This window comes from Pituophis catenifer, unplaced genomic scaffold (assembly GCF_029215685.1).
Source record: "Pituophis catenifer annectens isolate HBS135680 unplaced genomic scaffold, rPitCat1.0.hap2 SCAF_2, whole genome shotgun sequence".
In the NCBI taxonomy this organism is placed as follows: Eukaryota; Metazoa; Chordata; class Lepidosauria; order Squamata; family Colubridae; genus Pituophis; species Pituophis catenifer.
The window spans coordinates 67,744,728-67,766,963 of NW_027256882.1; the positions used below are offsets into that span (position 1 = coordinate 67,744,728).

Here is a 22,236-nt window from a genome sequence, read left to right on the forward strand (position 1 = left end):
GACAAGCTGGACCTTTGAGATAATAATCATGACCTGGATCAGGGGTCTCCAACTTTGGCAACTTTACGCCTAGCGGACTTCAACTCCCGGGGGGGGGGCGGGGAATAAAAAAATCAGAAAAACAAAATCAGAAAAAGGGAGTTGAAGTCAAGGTTGCCAAAGTTGGAGACCCCTGACCTGGATGACTGAGAATCCCCACAGACGCTGGGATAGATGAACAGGCTGAGTTCACACATAAAACAAGGCTGGTGGAAACCAAGCCGCCTCAGCCCGTTCTTTAATGCATCTCCCTTTGAACCGGTTCAAAACCGCCCCGTATGAATGAATATTCATAGATCGGGCGTGAAGCTTGAGCGCTTTTACGCTTCCTCTTCGAGGGAGCCGAGATGCAAGAGAGAGAGAGATGTGAAGCGCAGCCAGTCAGCTCGATCCGGAGTAAATCCAGCGATTCGCAAGGACAAGCCAGACAGCCTCTCCGGTCCGCTGCAGCGCAACTTCTCCGGAGTTGCCGGCACGGAAGGGACGTCAAGAGGGGAGGCGCCACGGAAAGCCGGGAGAGCTCCCGGCGTGGCTCTGTCTTGCTTGCCTCCTACGAGAAGCGGAGAATAACGGAGGGCGGCTTGTAAAAGGCGCGGCCACCCACCTTTAACGCCCTGCGCTAAGCCCGAAAGAGACGCTTTGGCTCTTTCTTTGGCACCGCCCGGGCTTCTGCCTCCCTTAGTTGCGGTTCTCAACCTTCGGGGCTCCGCCGCCGCCTGGTGACGGCGGATCGGGCTGTTTTCTTTCGCGGAATAGCAGCCGGGATGGTCGGGAAGCGTAAAGGGGTCTCGCAGGTGCAGCGGTCCTGCAAGAAAGTCAAGGGAGAGGGCTCAGCCGCCGCCGCCTCTTCCTCCTCCTCTTCCCCGGGTCTGAAAACTTGTGAGTAGAGAGACGGTAAAAAAACAACTCAGATCTTGAGGATGAGTATGTTGATTGGGGAGCTGTGGGACAGCCTGGAAAGTTATATTTCAGAGTCGGAAAGGAGCAACTGTAATTAAAGCAGTTTTTTTTTCTCGGTCCTGGTAGATTTCACGCCTTCTTTTGTCTCTTATGGTATAATAATTTCAATTCGACGCGAAGTTAGCAACTTGGATCGCTTCGGGCGGAATTCTCTTCTTATGCAACGCTTATGTAAAAAAAAAAAAAAATGGTTAGAGAAAGTTCCCCAGTACTGTTTCCCAGCTCTTTTAATTTTTTTCCCCTTTAAAATAACCGTTTCTGCAGTTATACATTTAAGACGCTTTTCTGGGGGTAGATGCAATAAACGCTAAAGTGTAATAGTGTAGTGCGGAATGAAGTTGTGAATGAAGCTCGAGTTGTTGTGCCAGTGATTAAAGCACACTTCGAATGGCGCTCTCCTTTTCTTTGTAGAGTTAGTGTTGTGGTTATGTAAGTGCACAGTTCTTTGTCGCCAAATATATGCTTAAAAATTACTAAATGTGTCATGGAAAGGACCTTGTGTAATTCCTTTTTTTTCTCTCTCTCTTTTTTTTCTGAAGAGTGAAAACAAAGGCTGACTTCACTTCTTTATTCTATCAGAATGGGATATAGCTTTCTGCTGATTGGGCTATTGAGTTATGATGCCCTTGTTTTGTTAATGCACCATGGATATTCAGTAAACTTTAAGGAGAATTAAAAAAAAAGATTTTGTCACTAATACAAAGTTTTAAAGTTCATTTATAATGCTGAGTGTGTTGAATTGAATAAAAAAATATCTGCTTGTCTACATACCTAAAGCAGAAGCATCTCAGTTAGTTTGCAAATCCTTGCAGCTTAATTTTGAAAAGATAATTGGAAATTAAGTGGGCTTTTGCTTTAAAAAGTTCCACTAAAAATCTATAATTTTCTCTAGTGATTTTTTTTTTTGGCAATTTTCTCCATTTTTATACAGATGAATTTGAAGATGAAAAACCTGAGAAGAAAACTAGGCCCAAATTGTCATCTGGAAAAAAGAGAGAAAAAGAGCATGTCCCTCAGACACTTTGTAAAAATTCCAATGAAAAAAGACCAAAATCCAAAGTCAAGGAGGAAATGAACAGAAGTATAGAAAGCCAAGGCTTCCTTTCAAAAGCGGGGAAACGCAGGTAAGCAACTTTAAAGGTATTTGTAGACATTTTCAATGTATACATACAAATTATTAGAATTGAAAGAGTCCATTAAGGCTACCTAGTGCAACCCTCTATTTAGTGTGGGAATCCAGAATAAATTTTAGCTTCTGCTTGAATACAGAAAACAGGACCCCAGCAGGCGTGTTTTTGCTGTTGTCAAACTGCTCTTACTGTTTTTTGGCATATAAAAGTTGCCTAAAAAGTAACCAGAATCTTATTTTTTCTGGAATTACAGACCATTGGAAAGATAGATAATAGTACTGCACTTGATGTTCTGAAGAGGTATGGCATTTCTTCAGATACTTGGAAAGTGCCATTACATCCCCTCTCAGTTGCCATTTTTCAGAGCTAATGTACCTAATCCCTTCAGTCACTCCTCAGTAGACGTAATTTCTTATCATCATCTTTTCTCCTCTTCTGTTTTTTTTTTCCTTAAAAGTAGAATAGTCTCTTAAAATGTATCCAGAACTGAACAGAGTACTTCAAAGCAGATTCTGACCAATGCAAAATGTATTGGAATTTTTATTTGCCAAAGTTTAAACTGCAGTGGTTTTTTCACATTAAATGTTATCAAAGCAGATATCTCCTGATCTTATGCCTGTGAATTAAATTTGTTTTTCCTAAGTGTAGAATACTGCATTTGTAACTATTAAATTGCATGCAGTTTTCTTCCCACTTAACCTGTGAAGATTCTTTGGAGGTCTGTTTATGTCTCCCGAAGCATTAGTTATCTCATCCGAGTTTTGTACCTTTTTCCATCTTGCAATGATTATAAGGAATTTAGAGGTTTTTATTTTTTGCTTTGGTTACACACAGTTTGCTATGTTGTCTAAAGTAATAAACTGTGGTTAATATTATTGCCAGTGTGAATCATATCAGGGAAAGCAATGCAGAGTACATGAGACAAGAAAAAAATATCATAGTATATTTCTTTTTGAATTCAATAGTGGTTTGCAGAGATCTTCTTTAAAGAAAAAAACAGATGCAAAAAAAGAATTAATTATTACAAAGAAAGAAGAAGATGAGGATGAGGAAAGTGAGGAAGAATGGGAAGATGTGGAAGGTAACATATTTTTCATTTTCTGCTATATGAGCCATTTGTCTCATTTAGTGATGGCTATTTTGGCTTCTTGTGGTTTATGCTTATTTAAGTTGTCCAAAGATTATCACAGATCTATTGAATGTTGTGTTTCTTTTATGCCTCTCTGAGCCTGGTTGACTTTTTTTTTTTAAAAAAAGCTTTTTCTCAGGTGTTGCAGAGTAATTAATTAAATAAGTAAATTATAGATATATTGTTTCTTCAGTTGCAAATAAGATGAAGGAACTATTTGGAAGTTGATGTGGCTGAAACTTTCATTTAGCATGTCAACCCTCTCTTTCACAAAGATCATCCTTAGATATAAGTAATGAAAACATAGCACTGTTTTAAATAATAATTTTAAATCAACTTTCTTATTTATTAAATTTAGAACTTTTGAGAGAGATGGGCGGTTAAAAATGTGAAAAATAAATAAAAATAATTTAGATCCCACCTTTTAATCGGGAACTAAAGACAATCTGCATAGTAATCCCACCACCCATTTTTTTCCACCACCCATTTTTTTCCGTTACAATAACCACTTTGTGATTTGTTTCCGCTAGTTGTAATTTATCTGAGCTAAGATGGTACAATAAATTGATTAATTAAAAATGAAAAAAGATGGTAAAAAGGGGAGTAAGCATGAAAAATCTATCCAAGTAGTCCTTGAATTATGACCACAATTGGAACCTGAATTTCCATTGCTAGGCAAGGTGATTGTTAAGCGAGTCGTATCTGATTTTATGACTTTTTTGCCGTGGTTAAGTGACTCATGTTGGCTTCCCCTATTGACTTACTAGAAGCCAGCTGGGAAGGTTGCAAATAGTGATCACATGACGAGGGGAGAATGCAACTATTGTAAATAAATGCCATTTGCCAAGCACCCAAATTTTGATCACATGACCAAAGGGATACTGCAACAGTCATATGTGACTGTAAGAACTGGTCATAAATCACTATTTTCATGCTGTTGTAACTTTGAATAGACACTAAATAAACGGTTATAAATCAAGGACTACATATAGTAAGTTCATTCTGATGGTGAACTGTGCTTTAGTTTCTCCTCATAAAAATCCTTAGAAATCTAGAAATAAGTGAAAGGTGAACCCATATTTTATGCACAACATTTCTATAATTATTTTCTATGCTGAACAAAAGGATTACCTCATTTAATAATGATTCCTTTTGGGCTGGACATGGCTGTTGGGTTGGTGTTAAAACACAAGGAAATAGCAATAGCACTTAAGCTTATATACCGCTTCACAGTGCTTTACAGCCCTCTCTAAGCGGTTTACAACGTCATGTTGTGGCCCGTCAGCGGCCGGTGCAGCTAGTAGCTGATTCCGACAGCGAGGAGGCTGGTGTGGTGCTGCGTCAGCAGCCTGTGCAGCTGGTACTCAAGTCGGACAATGAGGAGGCTGGAGAAGATGTGGTGCCGGGGCGGGGATTCAGCCAGGGCCTTCAGAACCTCCAGAAGCTCCCTTAAGTGAAGAGGACGATGCACGGGCACGCAGAGCTGCCAAAAAGCAGGAGTGGCTCCTCGGGAGGAGGTCTCCTCGAGAGTAAGGCTTGGGGCTAATTGGCCACTCCCTTAGCCTATTTAAGAAGGAACGCCAACTGAAGCAATTTGCAGGGAACAACTCCGTTCACATACCTTCATGACTTGTCTTGCTTATCAGTTTCCTGCAAATTGTTTCTGGGCATTCTGACAACCACAGTAAGCTTTCAGTATTATTCTTTGAATTCTTGGCGGCTGTTAATGCAGTTAATTAACAGCTGTTGTTGTAAAAAACTGGTTTATTTAGTAAACTAAGGTTTGAACGGACTTTGTGTGTGCTGCGTTCTTTGGGGTCCGTAACTGGGGCAGAACACGTCAGCATATTGTCCCCAACAATCTGGGTCCTCATTTTACCGACTGGAAGGACGGAAGGCTGTGTCAACCTTGAGCTGGTGAGAATCGAACTGCTGGGAGTCAGCAGTCAGCATTAGCCTGCAATACTTCATTCTAACCACTGCGCCACCTCGGCTCATATATTGCATTAAATACTAGATTTCCAATGTAACATGGGTTATGTGCCATAACAGACATTTATAAATGTCTTGTCCAATCTGATGTCTTACAGGTATGTTGGAAATATAGCTTCCTAAAACTCAAACCAGCAAAGCCAGTAGTGTCCATTAGAGCACCCAGTTGGGGAAGAGTGACTCATAAAAGAATGTGATATTTACCTGATTGATAGGCAAAATATTTGTTAGACTGATAGGCACATACTGTTTATGTTATGTTGCCAAAATATGTGATTCAGAAATACTCATAAATTATCATATCTTATGCCTTCATGTATCTTAATTTTCTGACATTGAAACCATATGGGAAGCAGCGCTGAATTGGAACTGTGAAACACATTGGTTAGATTTAAACCTTTGTTTTCAGAACTTTGTGAACCTGAGATCGAGATGCTGAAAGAAGCTAAGGCACCAAAGCTGCCCAGCCCAACTGTTGAGATAGAAATTGAAACACCTGAACAAGCAAAGAAAAGAGAGAGAAGGTAGGCAGACATCCATATGGGATGGAGTCCCAATGGAATTGGGTGGCCCATCAATTTAAAATAATAATAAATAACATAATAATATTTGGGGTTTTCACAATTGATTTGGCTTTTAGAGGAAGAGAATCTATATAAAAGATTTTTCTGAGATTTTGCTATGGTCTCTTTTTCCCAAGTTTTGTAAATACCTTTGCTATTTATAATTATGAATCTTATGTAGTTTTAAGATTAAGAAAAATCGGTTCTTCTTGCTTAGGATTTTGGTAACATTCATTGATATTTTGTTTGTGTTGTCCTTATTTTTGGCTATTACAACCATGCCTTGTTACATTTTACTTTGTATTGTCTTGACATTTGACTAGAATTCAGATCAGAATTTTGGTTGCTTAGCGATGCGTTTGTTAAGCAAGTCATCATATAGCAAGACCAAATTTTACAACCATTTTTACTGAGGCCATTAAGCAAATTTGGCTTCTCCAATTAATTTTTCTTGTCAGAAGCCAGCTGGGAAGGTCACAAATTGTGATCATGTGGATGCAAGATGATACAACTATTCTAAATGCAAGATGGTTGCCGAGCACCCAAATGATGATCACATGATCATGAGAGTGATGTGATGGTTGTAATTTTGAGGAGAGGTCATAAGTCACTTTTTCCAAAGCTCTTGTAACAGACAATTGTAAATCTAGGACTACCTGTAATTGACTCCTACGTTATTAGGAAGCAATTTACATATTGCCAAATAAAGGAATTCACACAACCAGTAGTCACATATAGTGTAAAGCTTCTGACAAATTGTAATATGTTAAGTGATCCTTGAGGTTTCTTGCTATAAATGACTGCTCAAAATCTAGATTGGGATGAGGACTGTCCACTTTTAAGAGAGTGATAGGAAATGGAGAACTGCTTTATGCCATTAATCAGAACTGTGATTTAAAAAAAAAAAATCCTGGGGTTTTGCTGTTCTTTTCATGTATTTCTGGTGGATAAGATTCCAGCAACCATTTTTGAAAGACCCTTCAGGGACAACAAAATGGGGCTTGCTTAGAGAGAGAGATCCTAAAGTCATTATAGCATAGAGTCAGTTTGGCACTAAGTTAGAAACTCACAGGATGTTTATTATGGGAAAAATAGGAGGAGGAAGGAGTATTAGGTATGTTTGGCATCTTGAGTTATTTCTAAAGATAATAAAGGCATGATATAAATAAAATAATTAAATAGAACTCATTGATTTGGTTTACATGAAATCTTGCAGAGAGAAACGGCAAGCTGAGTTTGAGATATATCTCCGTCGAATGGTGAAACGCTTCAGCAAAGAAGTCCGCGAAGATACCCATAAGGTTTGATCTTTAGGGTTAAGTTGTCAGAAAATTGGGAGACTTCTAGGGGCAAAGTTCATTATCTGAATTATTACATTTTTCAATTTACCCTGGCAATGAAACTAATTAAATTTGAAGGTACTTGAAGAGTTAGGACCATCTAATGGTGGCGCCACGGTGGCGCAGTGCTTAGAGTGAAGTACTGCAGGCTATTTCTCCTGCCTGCCAGCTGCCTGCAACTTGGCAATTCAAATCTCACCAGGCTCAAGGTTGACTCAGCCTTCCATCCTTCGGAGGTGGGTAAAATGAGGACCCAGATAGTTGGAGGCAATATGCTGACTCTGTAAACCGCTTAGAGAGGGCTGTAAAGCACTGTGAAGCGGTATATAAGACTAAGTGCTATTGCTATTGTTGTCTAATCAAGCCCCTGTTCAATGCAAGACTTACAATGCAGTATGCCATTAAAATATTCCTGATCGGTAATCTTCCAGCTCGGCATAATCAAATTTCTGAAAGGTGAGCTTATTGGTGTATGAATGTTTCAGAACTGTTTCACAGTTGAGCAGTTTTTACTATTGGAGGAACATTACAGAGGAACATAAGAGAGTCAGTTTGGACTAGTGGTTAAGGCACTCGGCTAGAATGCAGAGACCGTGCGATTAAAAGTCTCACCTTAATCATGAAAGTCAGCTGAGTGACTTTGAGACTATCATTCTCCCTATGACAACCCTCATAGGGTTGTCATGGAGAAAATAGAAGGAGGAAGGTGTATTGGATATGTTTGCCTCCTTGAGTTATTTGTAAAAATAATAAAGAGGGAATACAAATAAATAAATACTACTCATCTACTGTATATACGTTAGTAATTTCCAAAAACTAATTAAATATATTGTTACTGGGAAAATAGCATCCTGAATTTTGGAAGGAGTTCAAAAAAAGGTTCCTGTGTATATAACAGTATTTTAAGTTAGCACTCAATAAACATAACTCAAGGTATTAATTACTTTTGCATATTTTGTAATAAAACTGAATTTTATTTGAGAAGCCTGTTTAGTGCAGCTGCTTTGCTCAGAGTGGCGAATGATCTGTAAATGCAAATTTAAAACCACATTTTTGTATTCAACTGCCACATGCATCTTAAAAATAAACTGAGCAGTTAAAACACTAGCAGATGTAAATACAGCCTCAAAAAGAAACCAACTGTCAAACTGATACTCAGTTAAAATTCAACTCTGTGACACTGGAAACATCATAAGACTTGAGGCAGAGAATATTAACTTCCTGTAGTCTCTCACAATACATCATGATATAATTAGAACAATGCAGGAAAACTCTTTTTGGTCTCAGTGCATACTTTAACACTGCAAACTTAACAGGTGGGTTTGGCCTGGAATATGTATTAGCTAAGGGCTGAGGGTTATATTACCATCTACCATGCATACTAGAAGTCTATGAAATTCATATAAAAATATGAATGTATATAATCCAAGGAGGGTAGAGAAATAAGGCTATTTCACCCCTTGGTTGAAAGCAGAACGTTCACTCCAGTTGGGCACGAAAGAACTGTAACTCTACAAATGGTTCCCTAAATATGCATTTTTATTTCCTTTTTTCTTCTCCCTCCTCTTCTTTTCCCTCCCCCCCTCCCCCAGTCTTGGAAAGTAGGGATGTGCAGTGTGAGACCTCAGAGGCACTACCAGCTCCCCAAAACCTTGGCCCTGGGAGCTCCTTCAAATGCTGCCATCCAGTTCTAATATTTAACATAATGGAGATGAGAAGAAATTGTTAAATGTATGAGGAGTAATGACTTACTTATGATAATTAATTAATTACGTATAAAATTGAGGTGTACATCTATAGTTTGCCCTGCCCCTGCTTATTTGGGGGAGGTTAGCCCCAGCATATCATTGAAAGCCCAAATGCTGGTCTTGTTCCACGAAATGATGATGGATGCCTAGACTAAAGAATGGAACAAGATACTTTTAACAGGAATTAACTGGTACAGTGACATGGATGATTGGGATGCTTAAAATGTATATTTCCTGTCAACCAGTGAGGTGTTGTGGGGGGAGTAGAGCTGGGTCCAGCTGAATGGATCTGGCCTATATTGGCCTGTCCCTTGAATTGTAAAAATCACTTCAGTATCTCTGATGTACCCTAAGGCTGCTTGTTTCCTTAAAATCCATGTTCTTTTCCCAACAGGTTCACTTATTGTGCCTATTGGCCAACGGTTTCCATAGGAACAGGATCTGCCTTCAGCCAGATCTTCAAGCGATTGGCCTTTCTATCATTCCAATTCGCTTTACCAAAGACTCCGTAGATCGCATCAACCGTCTGTTTCTGTCAAATCTTGTGAATTGGTAAGGGTTTTTTTTCCTTTTCCGTTTCTTTTTTAATTAAAGTTAGGGTCCAACAGTGGAAAATCTGGCTTTCTGTGACTATGATTAGTCCAAGAATAAGGAAGTAAGTGTGAAGGAGTCTTCTTTTTAGTTTGACTGTAAGGCTGAGATAGCTTCCCTACCGTCTATTCCAGCTCCCATGGGATTAGGCAAATAAATAAATTATGGTTCTCTTGTTTTTAAAATAAAGGTTTTCTGCAACTTTCACTATTAACAATCAGCTCTCCGACAGTGAAGATTGGCAGGTTACTATAGAGAAGCGTTTTGCTGTCTATGCTGCACGAGATGAGGCGGAACTGGTGCAGGTAAGTGATAGAAGGCTTTGCAAGGCATGCTGGATCCCTGCTATGTTGTAATCATAGGAAGGATAATGTGAGGGAGGTAGAGGCTGTATTTTTCACATACAAAAAGAAAGACAGACCTCCGGAGATTTCTATACACATCTTGCTCCTTTAGCCGTTGATGTAATCATTGGAAATTCTGTTTTTATGCTGAGCATAGCATACAAGGAATTTGTTGGACATTATATATGTGCAGGGATACGGTGGCTCAGTGGCTAAGATGCTGAGCTTGTTGATCGAAAGGTTGGCAGTTCAGCAGTTCGAATCCCTAGTGCCACGTAACGGGGTGAGCTCCTGTTACTTCTCCCAGCTTCTGCCAACCTAGCAGTTCGAAAGCACGTAAAAAATGCAAGTAGAAAAATAGGGACCACCTTTGGTGGGAAGATAACTGCGTTCCGTACGCTTTTGGCGTTTAGTCATGCCGGCCACATGACCACGGAGACGTCTTCGGACAGTGCTGGCTCTTCGGCTTTGAAACGGAGATGAGAACCACCCCTAGAGTTGGGAACAACTAGCATGTATGTGCGAGGGGAACCTTTACCTTTATCTTTTATACATGTGTGAACCTGAGTGTACAGTATGTCTGTACACACACATATACACAAATACACACATATGCAGCAGTTTTAGCATTCATGGCACTAGGAAAAAAGATTAAAGCTTCAATTGTCATAATTGTAGGGCAGGGGAACATACTTTACATATTATATACAAATTATATACGTGTTTGATTTTCAAAACATTTGTAGCAATTGTCCTGTGAGTAAATAGTATTAACACTGAACAGGGGAAAGAGAGGTACAAAAATCAGATTCCAAACTGTTTTTTTTTCCCCCTAATAGATATTTTTACTTATTCTTCGAGCACTGCATCTAATGTGCCGGCTTGTATTGTCTTTACAACCCATTCCTCTGAAAGAGCCATCAGGGAAGGTCAGTATGGAAAAATTGTCACTGTGTTTTTTTCAGGAGAAAGTCCTTCCCGAACAACCTGAGATTTACTTTATAGTAAATCTGTTTGGTGTCTATTTTTAATATTTTACCTTAGGTTTATGAGTGTGCTTAGGGACACGGTGGCTCAGTGGCTAAGACCCTGAGCTTGTCGATCGAAAGGTCGGCAGTTCAGCGGTTCAAATCCCTAGTGCTGTGTAACAGAGTGAGCTCCTGTTACTTGTCCCAGCTTCTGCCAACCTAGCAGTTTGAAAGTTGTCTGAACAATAGAACTGGTTTACATAGATTATGTGTCATCATTCCGAGTTATGAACTCAGGGAAGTCAGAACTCTGATGTTTTGTTCAGGTTGAAGAGATCCTTTATTGAGTACATCATATCGGCACTTAGAAAGTTGAAGCTAGCTCTAAATTATTTCCGCGCTTAGGGTTATTTAAAAGAATGAGACCTCCCCACCCCCCTTTGTCTCTTAGGCAGTGGTGGGCTGCTGCCGGTCAGGCGAATCGGTAATTCTAATGAACAGCTGGCCCGCCCACCTTAACCCTGCCCTACTCTGTCCTATATTTCCTTCTTTCTGGCTCAGCTGATTCACGTGGCGCAGTTTATTTCTGCGCCTCCGCTGTTCTACTTACCGGGGCTACCTTAAAAGGTAAGCAGCTGAGCTTCAAATTGTTGTATTTTGAACGCTGCGCACAAGCGCACACTCACCAAACTGGTTATTAAACCGGTTGCAGCCCACCACTGCTCTCAGGTCACATGGGCCAATCAGTCCAGATGTAGGTTCCCACTCAGCTTCAGCAGGTGTCCATTGACATGACCTTGGTTCTCACGCCAGCTGGTAGATGTTATGGCTAGCCGATTGAGGCACCGCATTCCTGAACTCCCCCTCCCCTTCCCCCCTGAATGGCAATCAAGAAATGGAGCAGAAATAAGTGTGGCTTCAACTGAAGTCATTTTGCAGGTTGACATAATGCATGGTTTTTAAAGGGAAGCAGTCTGGTTGTAACGATAAATGTGTTTCTAGTCCTTACGATTAAGAGAGAAAGAACTAAAAGGTGTCCAGATTTGTAGTTCTTCATCATCATAAAAGCCCCAAAAGATGAGAAATGGTGGTGGTAGAGTTTTCTTACACAGACTCCCTGTGCTAGTGAAACAAACAGCACAATCCGCAGATCCAGCATCTCCACCAATGCACTGTAATTCATTTTGGGTTGCAAGAAGTGAATAGCCAATATAATCTTAAGAACAGATCATTTCAGCAATTAGAATTTTAATTCAGTGGAGCTATTCATATTTTTGTTGTTGTTGTTCTACTTTTGCCTCTCAAAATCTTCATCTCTCCTTTATATTTGTTTCAGGGAAAATCCTCCAAGAATGTTTCGGTAGCTTCTGGGACATTGCCCAATTCTGCCAAAAGCTCAAGACAATGCACAAGAGCAGATACTGCTAAGAAGCCAAGCCTCTCCAGGGCCAAAAGACTAAGAAAGAAGTCTCCAACACAGGAAGATATTCAGAAAGATATAAAATCTGAGAATGATGAGAAGAGTTTGAGGGTGGAACAAGGGCTGGGAAGGCCTAAAAATGACCGACGACGGCAAGTAGCATCAAAAGTGTCCTATAAAGAAGAGAGTGGAGACAGTGAGGATAATGATTCTGAATTCTGTCCTACAGAGGAAAATGATGATGGCAGCATATCTGATGAGGATTTTGAAATTCCCAGAAAAAAACTGAAGTCACCACTAGGAGCCCCTAAAACAACGTTAGGAACCCTGAAAACAAAAGCAATTGTTAACAAGCAACAATCCATGCCTTCTGTGTCGAAAAGACACAAGGATTCAGAGATAACTGGTAGTTCGGTAGAGAAAATGGTCAGTCCATGTTCTTCAAAGTCATCCAAGAAGAAAAACAAAATAATTTCTAGTGATGAAGAAGAAGAGCAGAGGCCAGTTGTATCGAGAGGCACGGACCATTGGGTAGAGGTTTTTCTTGAACGAGAAGACCGGTGGATATGTGTGGACTGCATGCATGGCAATGTTGGACACCCTCTGGAATGTTTCAAATACGCCTCAAAGCCAGTGTGCTACATCATTGGCATTGACAACAGTGGATTTGTAAAAGATGTAACACAGAGATACGACCCAGCATGGATGACTGCAACGAGGAAGTGTCGTGTGGATGCCCAGTGGTGGGAAGATACCTTGGAGCCGTACAAAAGTTCTTTTGTGGAACGAGATGCAAAAGAAGAAAGAGAGGTAAATAAAATGGAACAGGAGGATATTTTTCCAGTAATCAAAATTACACCCAGAAGGACTCGAATATTCTTTATCCTTTTCTAATAGGTTTAGATCCTTAGGTTGCAAAAACATGGAGCTCTCTCCTTTTATCTTGGTCAGCTTTTCATCCAAGATCTCCAACTAATCTGTTCCTCTTGGTTTACCCACTAACTCAGATGTTGTGTGCTTTTATTCAGTTTCCGTTCAAGTCAGTTCTTGGCTGAATGACAACAGAGTTTGTGAAGTGTCCTCTTTAAATGTTCCTCAGTATGCTAGCTATTTAGCTTATATAACCATTAAGAGGCAAATGCCTAGACAGTCTCAAGTTTCAAAGACATCTTCCCATTGATGAAAATGAGAAGTGTTCAGACCTCAGAAATTGTATATAACAATCAAGTGAGCAACATTCTTTAGTTTGTATTTATTTCTTTGTTTTTCAGTTTGGATGTCACCCGACATATATGTTCTATCTTCAGCAAAACTCTAGTGGATTGATACTTTAATTCAATTGTACTGCATCTGATTGATTAAATTTATTCCCCACCTTTATGTTTGTATAAGCACTATGGAAGCTGAAATTAACTGGAATAAAACTACAAAGTATACAAAAGATGATATTAGAATAAGTACAGTTAAATGAATTAACAAGCTTGGGGGAAGAGATGAATTTTTACATTTTCCTAAATTCTAGAAAGTGGCGTCCAAATGCACATCTTTAGGAGACCAATCTATAGTCTGAAACTACATAGAAGAAGTCCTCTAATATATTCGTACTTGGGCAAGTTCATACCAGAAATAGTTTTAGCTGACTTGGTCTCTCGTACTTCTTTGAACAAAAACTCCTTATTGTACTTTCCAGCATAATCCACACAGTGAAAGCAAGCAAAATTGAGATCCCTTCCGGGAAAAGTAGGGTTGCCAATGATGCTTAGATAATGTCTATAATACCATTAGTTATTTAAATGCAAAGCTTTGCATTAAGGCAGGATTAATATACCAGGACTCAATATTGTCTTATATCTAGTCTTCCAAAAGCTGAATAATATATTTGTAATTGGTTTCCTCTATATTCTACTGGTAATAACATGATTCCCAGTTTGTAGCTACACTTCAAGATCAGCCTTTGCCAAACTCCATCACAGAATACAAGAATCATCCGCTTTATGCCTTGAAGAGGCATCTCCTTAAGTATGAGGCCATATATCCTGAGACAGCTTCAATTCTAGGATATTGCCGAGGGGAGGCTGTCTACTCCAGGTGAGACATTTCTCAGGTGTGTATGCCATGAAACACAGCTTCATTTGGTACACTGGTCTGGGATCATCACATTGTCCCACTAGCAATACCTTACTTCCTCTTATTTTGAACATTTAAACAAGGATCCATGTTTGCACTCCTCACAATGAATGTTATTCATCTATCAAGGTACAGAGAGTCACCTTCTCTAACTTGGCATGGGATAATTATTCCCAAACTTGATTGAATTTCAAGGGTGCAGTTCAGCACAGAAGAAATTTCCATCTACTCAGCTTCATTGAAAAAGTGAGGCCTGTGTTGGCTGTTTGAGGCCTAAAAGAGCCTTGGCTGTCCATCAGTAGAAGCCACAGCTTGTTTATACAAGTTATATAGGAAGGGCAGATCTGGTGTTTTTGGATATGAAGCCAGTTCCCTTTCATCCCTTGGCTTTTCCTGCCTAAAATGAATCTGATTTTTCCTCCCCCTCTCTGTAACGAGGTTTGAGTTTCGATGGGGCTACTCAGAGTACATCCATGAAACCTGTTTTTCTGCTTGAAAAGTCCACCTATGCTTATTTTTTCCTAGTCTTCCCCATCCCTGCATTAAACACAGTATGGGGATTTCTTCTAAGCATTCAGAGGAAAGTGAGCCATTTTGTATATTGTTCTTTATTGTATATTACACATATTACCTAATACATAGTTTATTGTGAATATTACCTATATGACGCTATATTATTTACCAAGGATATTATTTGGGTAATTTCAGAGACTGTATCCATACCTTGCACTCCAAGGACACCTGGTTAAAACAAGCTCGAGTGGTGAGGATTGGGGAAGTGCCTTACAAGGTAGAGTGATATCAACAATATTTTCGGGCTAATGTTGAAATTTGTGGCAGGAAATATTTATATATAAAACTTTTGAAGCTGAATAACTTTTTTTAAACAAAATGTTCTTTGGGGACAAATTAAAGAATTGTGGCCAAATACTGTGAGGGGGATAGTGGAAGATTAAGTACTTCTCACTCCTAAAGAGATGGGCAACCTCCTGATACACACAGCCAACTCCTACATGTTTCTCCATGAGGAAGAGGCTGTGATAATTGTGTTGAGTATTATGAGCAAGAATGATGACGACACTCTAAACTCTTTGTGTTTGCACAGATGGTGAAAGGTTATTCCAACCAAGCGAGAAAAGCACGAATGGTAGAACCTGCAAATCGGGACAAAATGGATTTGCCATTGTTTGGTCTCTGGCAGACTGAGAAATACCAGCCACCTCTGGCTGTTGATGGAAGGGTAAGCTGGCAATTAGATAGACTGGGTAGGTTTTAAACTCTATTCTCCCTCAGAGTTTATTTCAGTATAAGTTTTTCCAATTTTGTTCCCATTCCACTTCTCTTTTAGGTTCCTCGGAATGAGTTTGGGAACGTCTATCTCTTCCAACCCTGCATGTTACCAATAGGCTGTGTGCAGCTAAACCTTCCTAGCCTTCATAGAGTGGCCCGTAAACTAGATATTGACTGTGTTCCAGCTGTTACAGGATTTGATTTTCATGGTGGTTACTCTCATCCTGTGTAAGTCATAAACTTATGATCTGGTTTTGCTAGTAGGACAATAGTCCTATGTGCTACTTAGTAATACTGTTAGATTGGATTTACTTGGCATACGTGGTTAGTGATAATATTACAGAAAAGCAGAATTAACAGCTTAGTTGCTTAGTCCGAAATAGTAAGAGCTCAGCACTTGCTCCCTTCCTTACCATCCACTTTCACAAAGGTGGATTAACCTGGTATGTATGTATGTATGTATGTATGTATGTATGTATGTATGTATGTATGTATTTATTTATTTATTTATTTATTTATTTATTTATTTATTTATTTATTTATTTATTTATTTAATACTGCCGCCTATTTGCCCATGGCGACTCAAGGCAGCTTTCAGAATATAAAATCACATTTAAAACAATAAAACTAATAAAAAGAATCAAATAATAAAATCATCTCCCACCCCAGCGACAGCAGATCACACGAGCCATTTAATGGGCTACCCCGCTCTGGGTTCCCCAGGCCTTCTGGCAGAACCAGGTCTTCAACGCCTTCCGGAGGAGTATTAGAGTGGGGGCTGTTCTAATCTCTGGAAGAATGATGTTCCAGAGAGAGGGAGCCACCACAGAGAAGGCCCTTCTTCTGGGTCCCACCAGGTATATCTCCCTCGGGGATGGGACCGCAACATTCCCTGTCTCCCCGCTCTGATAAGTCGGGTAGATGTGACCATCAAGAGATGGTCCCTCAGATAACCTGATCCCAAGCCATGAAGGACTTGAGGTGACAACCAGCACCTTGAATTGCACCGGGAAGCAAATCAGCAGCCAATGCAGCTCCCGCAGGAGAGATGATACATGTGGACACCAGGGTCTGCACAAAACCATGTGGGCAACTGCATTTTGCACCAACTGGAGCTTCCGGATGCTCTTCAAGGGCAGCCCCATGTAGAGTGTGTTCCTCTTTTACCTCTGCTTATTTAATATTTTTATATCCATATCATTCAGGTAAGGATGCTAAAGCAATTAACATTCCTTCCTAGTTTTGTTAGCTACTCATTTATGAATACAGTTATATCCCTTCATGGGTTCCTGTGTACTTTCCATCTAGTTTTCCAAATGTTGTTGAGCGGACTGACATTTAATCTATTGGAGGGATGGGGAATTTGGAGCCATCCAGATGTTGAAATATAAGTCTCAGCATCTCTCACTGTTGCCCATCCAAGGATAAATTGGAATCCAGCAACATTTGGAAGGCCAAAAGTTGTTGCCCCGCCCTAAGCCCATATAAACACAAGTCCCTAAATTGTGTTTTGTTCAAAATAACATCCTGGATCCTTTTCACAGCACAGAAGGCTATGTAATCTGTGAAGAGTACAAAGAAGTGCTTGTTGAAGCCTGGGAGAACGAAGAGTCAGAAAGGGAAAAGAAGGAAAAGGAGGTGAGGATCACTTTGAAGTCTTTATTAGGGGAAGGGGAGAGAGGTGAACAGCTAATAATCAGCAGCATTACCAAGTTAAATGGTGAATTTAATTACAGATCTAGCAGACAATACTTTTGCCTGGTGTCCTCCAAATGTGTAAGGATTACAATGATTCAGAACTAAGGGAGTTGTTCCAGCACCAACTGGAGACCATAATAAATTTATATAATTTACCACTTCAACTTTGAAGGCCATCCATTCTTATAAGACTCTTATAAGGTTCCCCTCAATGATTCAATCCTTGCAACATTTCTCTGTTTACCACATCTTATCCTGTGCATGTAGAATTCCTCCCTTCTTCCTCATTAAGGCTCAGAAGAGTATTTTTTGAAATTTTGGTGTAGTTTTGGATTTCCATTGATGGCTGTTTGAGGCTGCCACAGATACTGTAATGTTACATTGTTGGTTTGAGCTCCGAGCCTGGTGATTTGGTTGCAAACGTTTTGTTCCCATTCAAGGAGACATCTTCAGTGCGATTTGGATTGTGCTCATCTGGGGGAGCACTGGCCTTTAAATACCTTTCTAAGTTTTGGTCTGATTTTGGGTTGTATGATTGGCTGGCTGTAGTTGCTGAGTCATAGTCCTTGATTTTAAGTACTGTCTGTGTGATGTAAATTAATGCTGGTGTTTTTGATGGATATCTTCTGATGATGTCATTCAGATGTCTAACATCTAACAACAATACCAGCAGTAATTTACATCACATAAAAGGTAAAGGTTCCCCTTGCATGTATATGCTAGTTGTTCCCGACTCTAGGGGGCGGTGCTCATCTTCATTTCAAAGCTGAAGAGCCAGGGCTGTCCGAAGACGTCTCTGTGGTCATGTAGCTGGCATGACTAAATGCCAAAGGCACACAGAACACTGTTACCTTCCCACCAAAGGTAACAGGTGGTCCCTATTTTTCTACTTGCATTTTTTACATGCTTTCGAACTGCTGTGTTTGCAGAAACTGGGACAAGTAATGGGAGCTCAGCCCATTGCGTGGCACTAGGGATTCGAACCGCTGAACTGCCAACCTTTTGATCGACAAGCTCAGCGCCTTAGCCACTGAGCCACCGCATCCCTTTTACATCACATAGATGGTATTTAAAACCAAGAATTATGATTCAGCAACTACAGCCAGCCAATCACACACAACTCAAAATCAGACCAGGATTCAGAAAGGTATTTAAAGGCCAGTGCTCTGATAGATGAGCTCAATCCAAAGCTCACTGAAGAAGTCTCTTCGAATGGGGATGAAATGTTTGCAACCAAATCGCCAAGCTCGGAGCTCAAACCAACAACATAACTACCAACCCGAGCGTCTAATATTCAAAGACATTTCAATACTGTAATGTATAGAGATGCTACTTTGCTAACTGCACTGTTAATGAGTATGTGCCCTTTGGTTTTAATTCTGGGTGAACTTTAAAAACAGAAGCGGGAGAAGAGAGTGCTGGGAAATTGGAAACTGTTGGTGAAAGGACTTCTGATCAAAGAGAGATTAAAGAAGCGCTTTTCTACCAAGGTAACAAAACATTGGTGTAATATATGGATTACAAATCTAAAGTTATTCAAGGCCGTCTGGACACTAGTGTTCATGCCTATTTTGGAGAAGAACAAAATGTTAGTACAGATTTCTTAACATTGAAGATATAATCTGAAGTAAAATACTTTTTAAAAAATATATGTAAACATACTTTGCATTTGAACAAGTACTTCCTGAATAAAAATAATAATTTTTGTTACTTTTGAAATGACAAGTGATGGCATTATTTCTTGATGCATAAATATTAAATTGAATATTTTGCTTGTTTATCTGAAGTTTATCTGAAAGAAAGGGATAATTGGGCTTTTAGAGTATACTTGAATAGGATTGCAGGTATGCTTAACAGTGGGTTCAATCATAAATTCTGTCAACGGTATGAATATCAAAAGCACTATCTTATGATAATGTTAAGTGGCTTTTGACAGTCAAGGATATGTTATTTGTTGAAAGAAGTATGATCATCCATTTCAGACAGTGGGTTCTTTGGGGCAAAAATAATAGAAAAAAGAGTTCTCTTTTCTCATAGCATTTCATGCAAAGTATTTTGATAATGTTTGCATTCTGCTGGTTCTTTTTTTTCCTGCAGTAGGATGCAGCAGGGTTGTTGAAATCTTAAAACATAAATTCTGTATATTTGGATTTGTATAACATTTATAATGTCAAGTACTAGTTTTTTTGCAACGCCCTCCTTAAAAGGAGAATTGCTCCACAGCATCAGTTAAATATTTTAACTCTTTCTCTTCCAGAATGAGACAAAAATAATGATGGAAAGGGAGTCTGGTTTCTCATCAGATGATGAAGGAGGACCAAACTCAGAAACACTTGCTGAAGATGTGGCTATTTCTTGGCCCCAAAATCGACAAGCTGAGGAGCAGAGTGAGAAAGGAAAAACAACCAAAAAGAACAAGAGAGAAAAGAAAGGAGAAGCAAAACATTTGTTCCCGTTTGAGAAATTGTGACAAGGAGCTTTTCCTGCCAGCAGGAACAGCTAAAACAACTCAGGAAACTTCCAACCAGTTTTTCTAATATTCCTAGATGCATGCAGGACTTGAAGCAGGACAATTGGTCTGGACTCATTGCTGGATGCCTATATACCTTTATATTGCCCAGTGGCACCTACTTTTCCTAGATTCTTGATAGACACATTTTCTATAAGGTGCTGCTGATAGGTAAAGCAAGAACACTGGTGTTGGGGCAAAGTACTTTCCAATGCCAGATCTTAATACCTGCAAATACATTCCTTTTCTTGGAAATTTTGAATTATTTTATTGCAAAGTTGTTAGCAAGCTAGACACACGAGCTTCCAGGAAGAGTCATGAAAGGAACATGTATACACACATGTACTCATACATGTATGGGTACTTATACATGTTGCAATAGTAAAGCTGGGCTTAAGTTGTATTATATATGTAAAAAAAGTGTGGTGGGAATAAGTGAGGGAATTGATAGGAAATGTCTATAACTTTAACAGTTTCTATTCAGCTTTACAGAGGAAACTAACGTGAACAGTAGAGTAGTATAATTAATGGGTATAGGTAGGACATTTGGGTAGAAGATACCTACCAGTAGTTTTTAGCTGAGCTGGATTTATTCCTTTTTCCTTTTCCTCTTCTATATCATCAAGAAAACTCTACCTTAGTATATTGATCATGTGACAGATTCCAGTTTTAGACATTGTAAATGGTGTAGTCCAAGTGGGGCTTATTACAAAAATGGCTTGCAGTCTGCCACATGTTCAGGCATGGTGCAATTACTTAATTGCCTAATGTGCTATTTTGAATGTTTTACCAATGCCCACTTTTTTGTGCAAAAGAAATAACTATAGCAGTTGTCTTACTGAAAGCAATTTTAGAAGTACATTGTTTGGTTTATATTCTGTCATGATAAGCTTAGTCTATTTGACTTGACCAGAACTAATTTGGGCACTTTAAATTTATTCAGATAAAAAATATATACTGAATCTTGGGTAAAAAATAAAAACTTAAGTCCTGAGCACCAGTCCTTTTCCTAAGATTGTCATTTACATATTCAACGTTATTAGATTCTCATCTCACAGGAGCTTCTCTTGGAATAGGAATATTCTAACCTTCCACAGTCTCCCTACAAGCCAGCGTCACCCTGAAAAAAACTGATTTTAAAGATCTTTCAGAAAATAAGAGTGGTCAGGCCAGGTGTAGCTTTGTAGGATGTTCCAAATTGTGAAGGCCATTACTAAGAAGCCCTATCTTGGAAGCCTGTACTGTCTTTACCTCACATGCAGAGGGAATCTTAACAGGCCCACTCAACGTTTGAATTATGCTTGATCAAGTTGTCCATAATAGAGCCCAATCCATTGCTGTGGTGGATTTTTATGTAATAACCAGCACTTTTAACTTGTTCTGGAAGTTGAAATGGCAATATATTGAGTTTATTTCAAGCTGGGTTTTTCCCCCCAGTAAATGCTAACAACTTACAGAATTATACACAAGTATAAGAACAGGAACTTTTAAAACAAAACTTAATTTAGTTGCTGAAGTAATGTTCTTAAAGATCTTAACATTTTTAGTTTGTTTTTCCCCTCAGAACCTCCTTTTCACCTTAGGAACATTTTGACAGTCCCAGTAATTGTGAAATTTGCTCTGGAATTAGCTTCGGTTATACATTGGGTTAAGAAAGTTGAAAAGCTTTCCAAATATTATCTCATAAGCAGCAATATTCCTGTCAGAAGTCTGTCTCCCTTTCAAGGAATGTCTTAAGTTATTAAACTAGAATGTTCTAAATCTAGGGTAGGTCTTTTCTAAAAAAATAATCTGAAAAATACATGAATATTTCAGTTTATCCTTCTTTAGTCAGGGCTCTGCCTCAAGTACTTTGTCCAGTTCTGGGTATCACATTTGAAAGTTTCACAATGGAAGAGGAACAAAGAAGACTTTAAAAAGATTAGAAATTAAGTCTCATGAACAGACATTGATAGAGGTACATGTTTGTAAGAAAAGATTGAAGGGAAAAAATTATTGCACTCTTCAAAAACTTAAAAGGATGTCACGTATAGAATGGTCTTGTTCTTGAATATAGGATACAGAATAACTGATTTTAAATTAGGGGAAAACTGATTCCAACTGAATGCTAGAAAATAGCTTCCTAGCAGTAAGAACATTTTATGGAGAAAACTAACACAGATGGCAGATGTTCCTTTGCCAGATGTGTTGAAACAGAGGCTAGGCAGGTATCTGTTTGGAATACTTTATTTTGGATTCCTACATTAAACATGAGCTTGTACTTGGTGATCTAAATCAACAGTCCCCAACCTTTCCTGCTTGGTGGTTTGGGGGGGAGGGAGGGATCTGTGTGAGTGGCAGGCTTGTGCAGGGACAGAGCTCCATTTGTGTGAGCCGCAGGCGTGAATG

The 22,236-nt window shown here is 39.3% G+C and overlaps 1 protein-coding gene across 2 annotated transcripts; it reads left to right on the top strand.

Moving 5' to 3' along the window:
* The first annotated feature begins 608 nt into the window (after positions 1-608).
* Positions 609-20,837, top strand: XPC (XPC complex subunit, DNA damage recognition and repair factor). 2 transcript variants are annotated; one of them, XM_070936889.1, is made up of 16 exons: positions 609-918; positions 1,931-2,123; positions 3,095-3,210; positions 5,660-5,774; positions 7,030-7,114; positions 9,296-9,453; positions 9,683-9,797; positions 10,676-10,765; positions 12,141-13,034; positions 14,152-14,312; positions 15,060-15,141; positions 15,457-15,591; positions 15,700-15,869; positions 17,186-17,279; positions 18,740-18,829; positions 19,597-20,837. In XM_070936889.1, the coding sequence occupies exons 1-16, from the start codon at positions 804-806 to the stop codon at positions 19,807-19,809; spliced, it is 2,826 nt and encodes a 941-aa protein (XP_070792990.1). In that variant the 5' UTR covers positions 609-803; the 3' UTR covers positions 19,810-20,837. The 2 variants fall into 2 exon arrangements, 1 of the variants encoding a protein (XP_070792990.1); XR_011599983.1 differs by lacking the exon at positions 19,597-20,837 and having other exon boundaries at positions 17,191-17,279; positions 18,740-18,824.
* Positions 20,838-22,236: the final 1,399 nt, after the last annotated feature.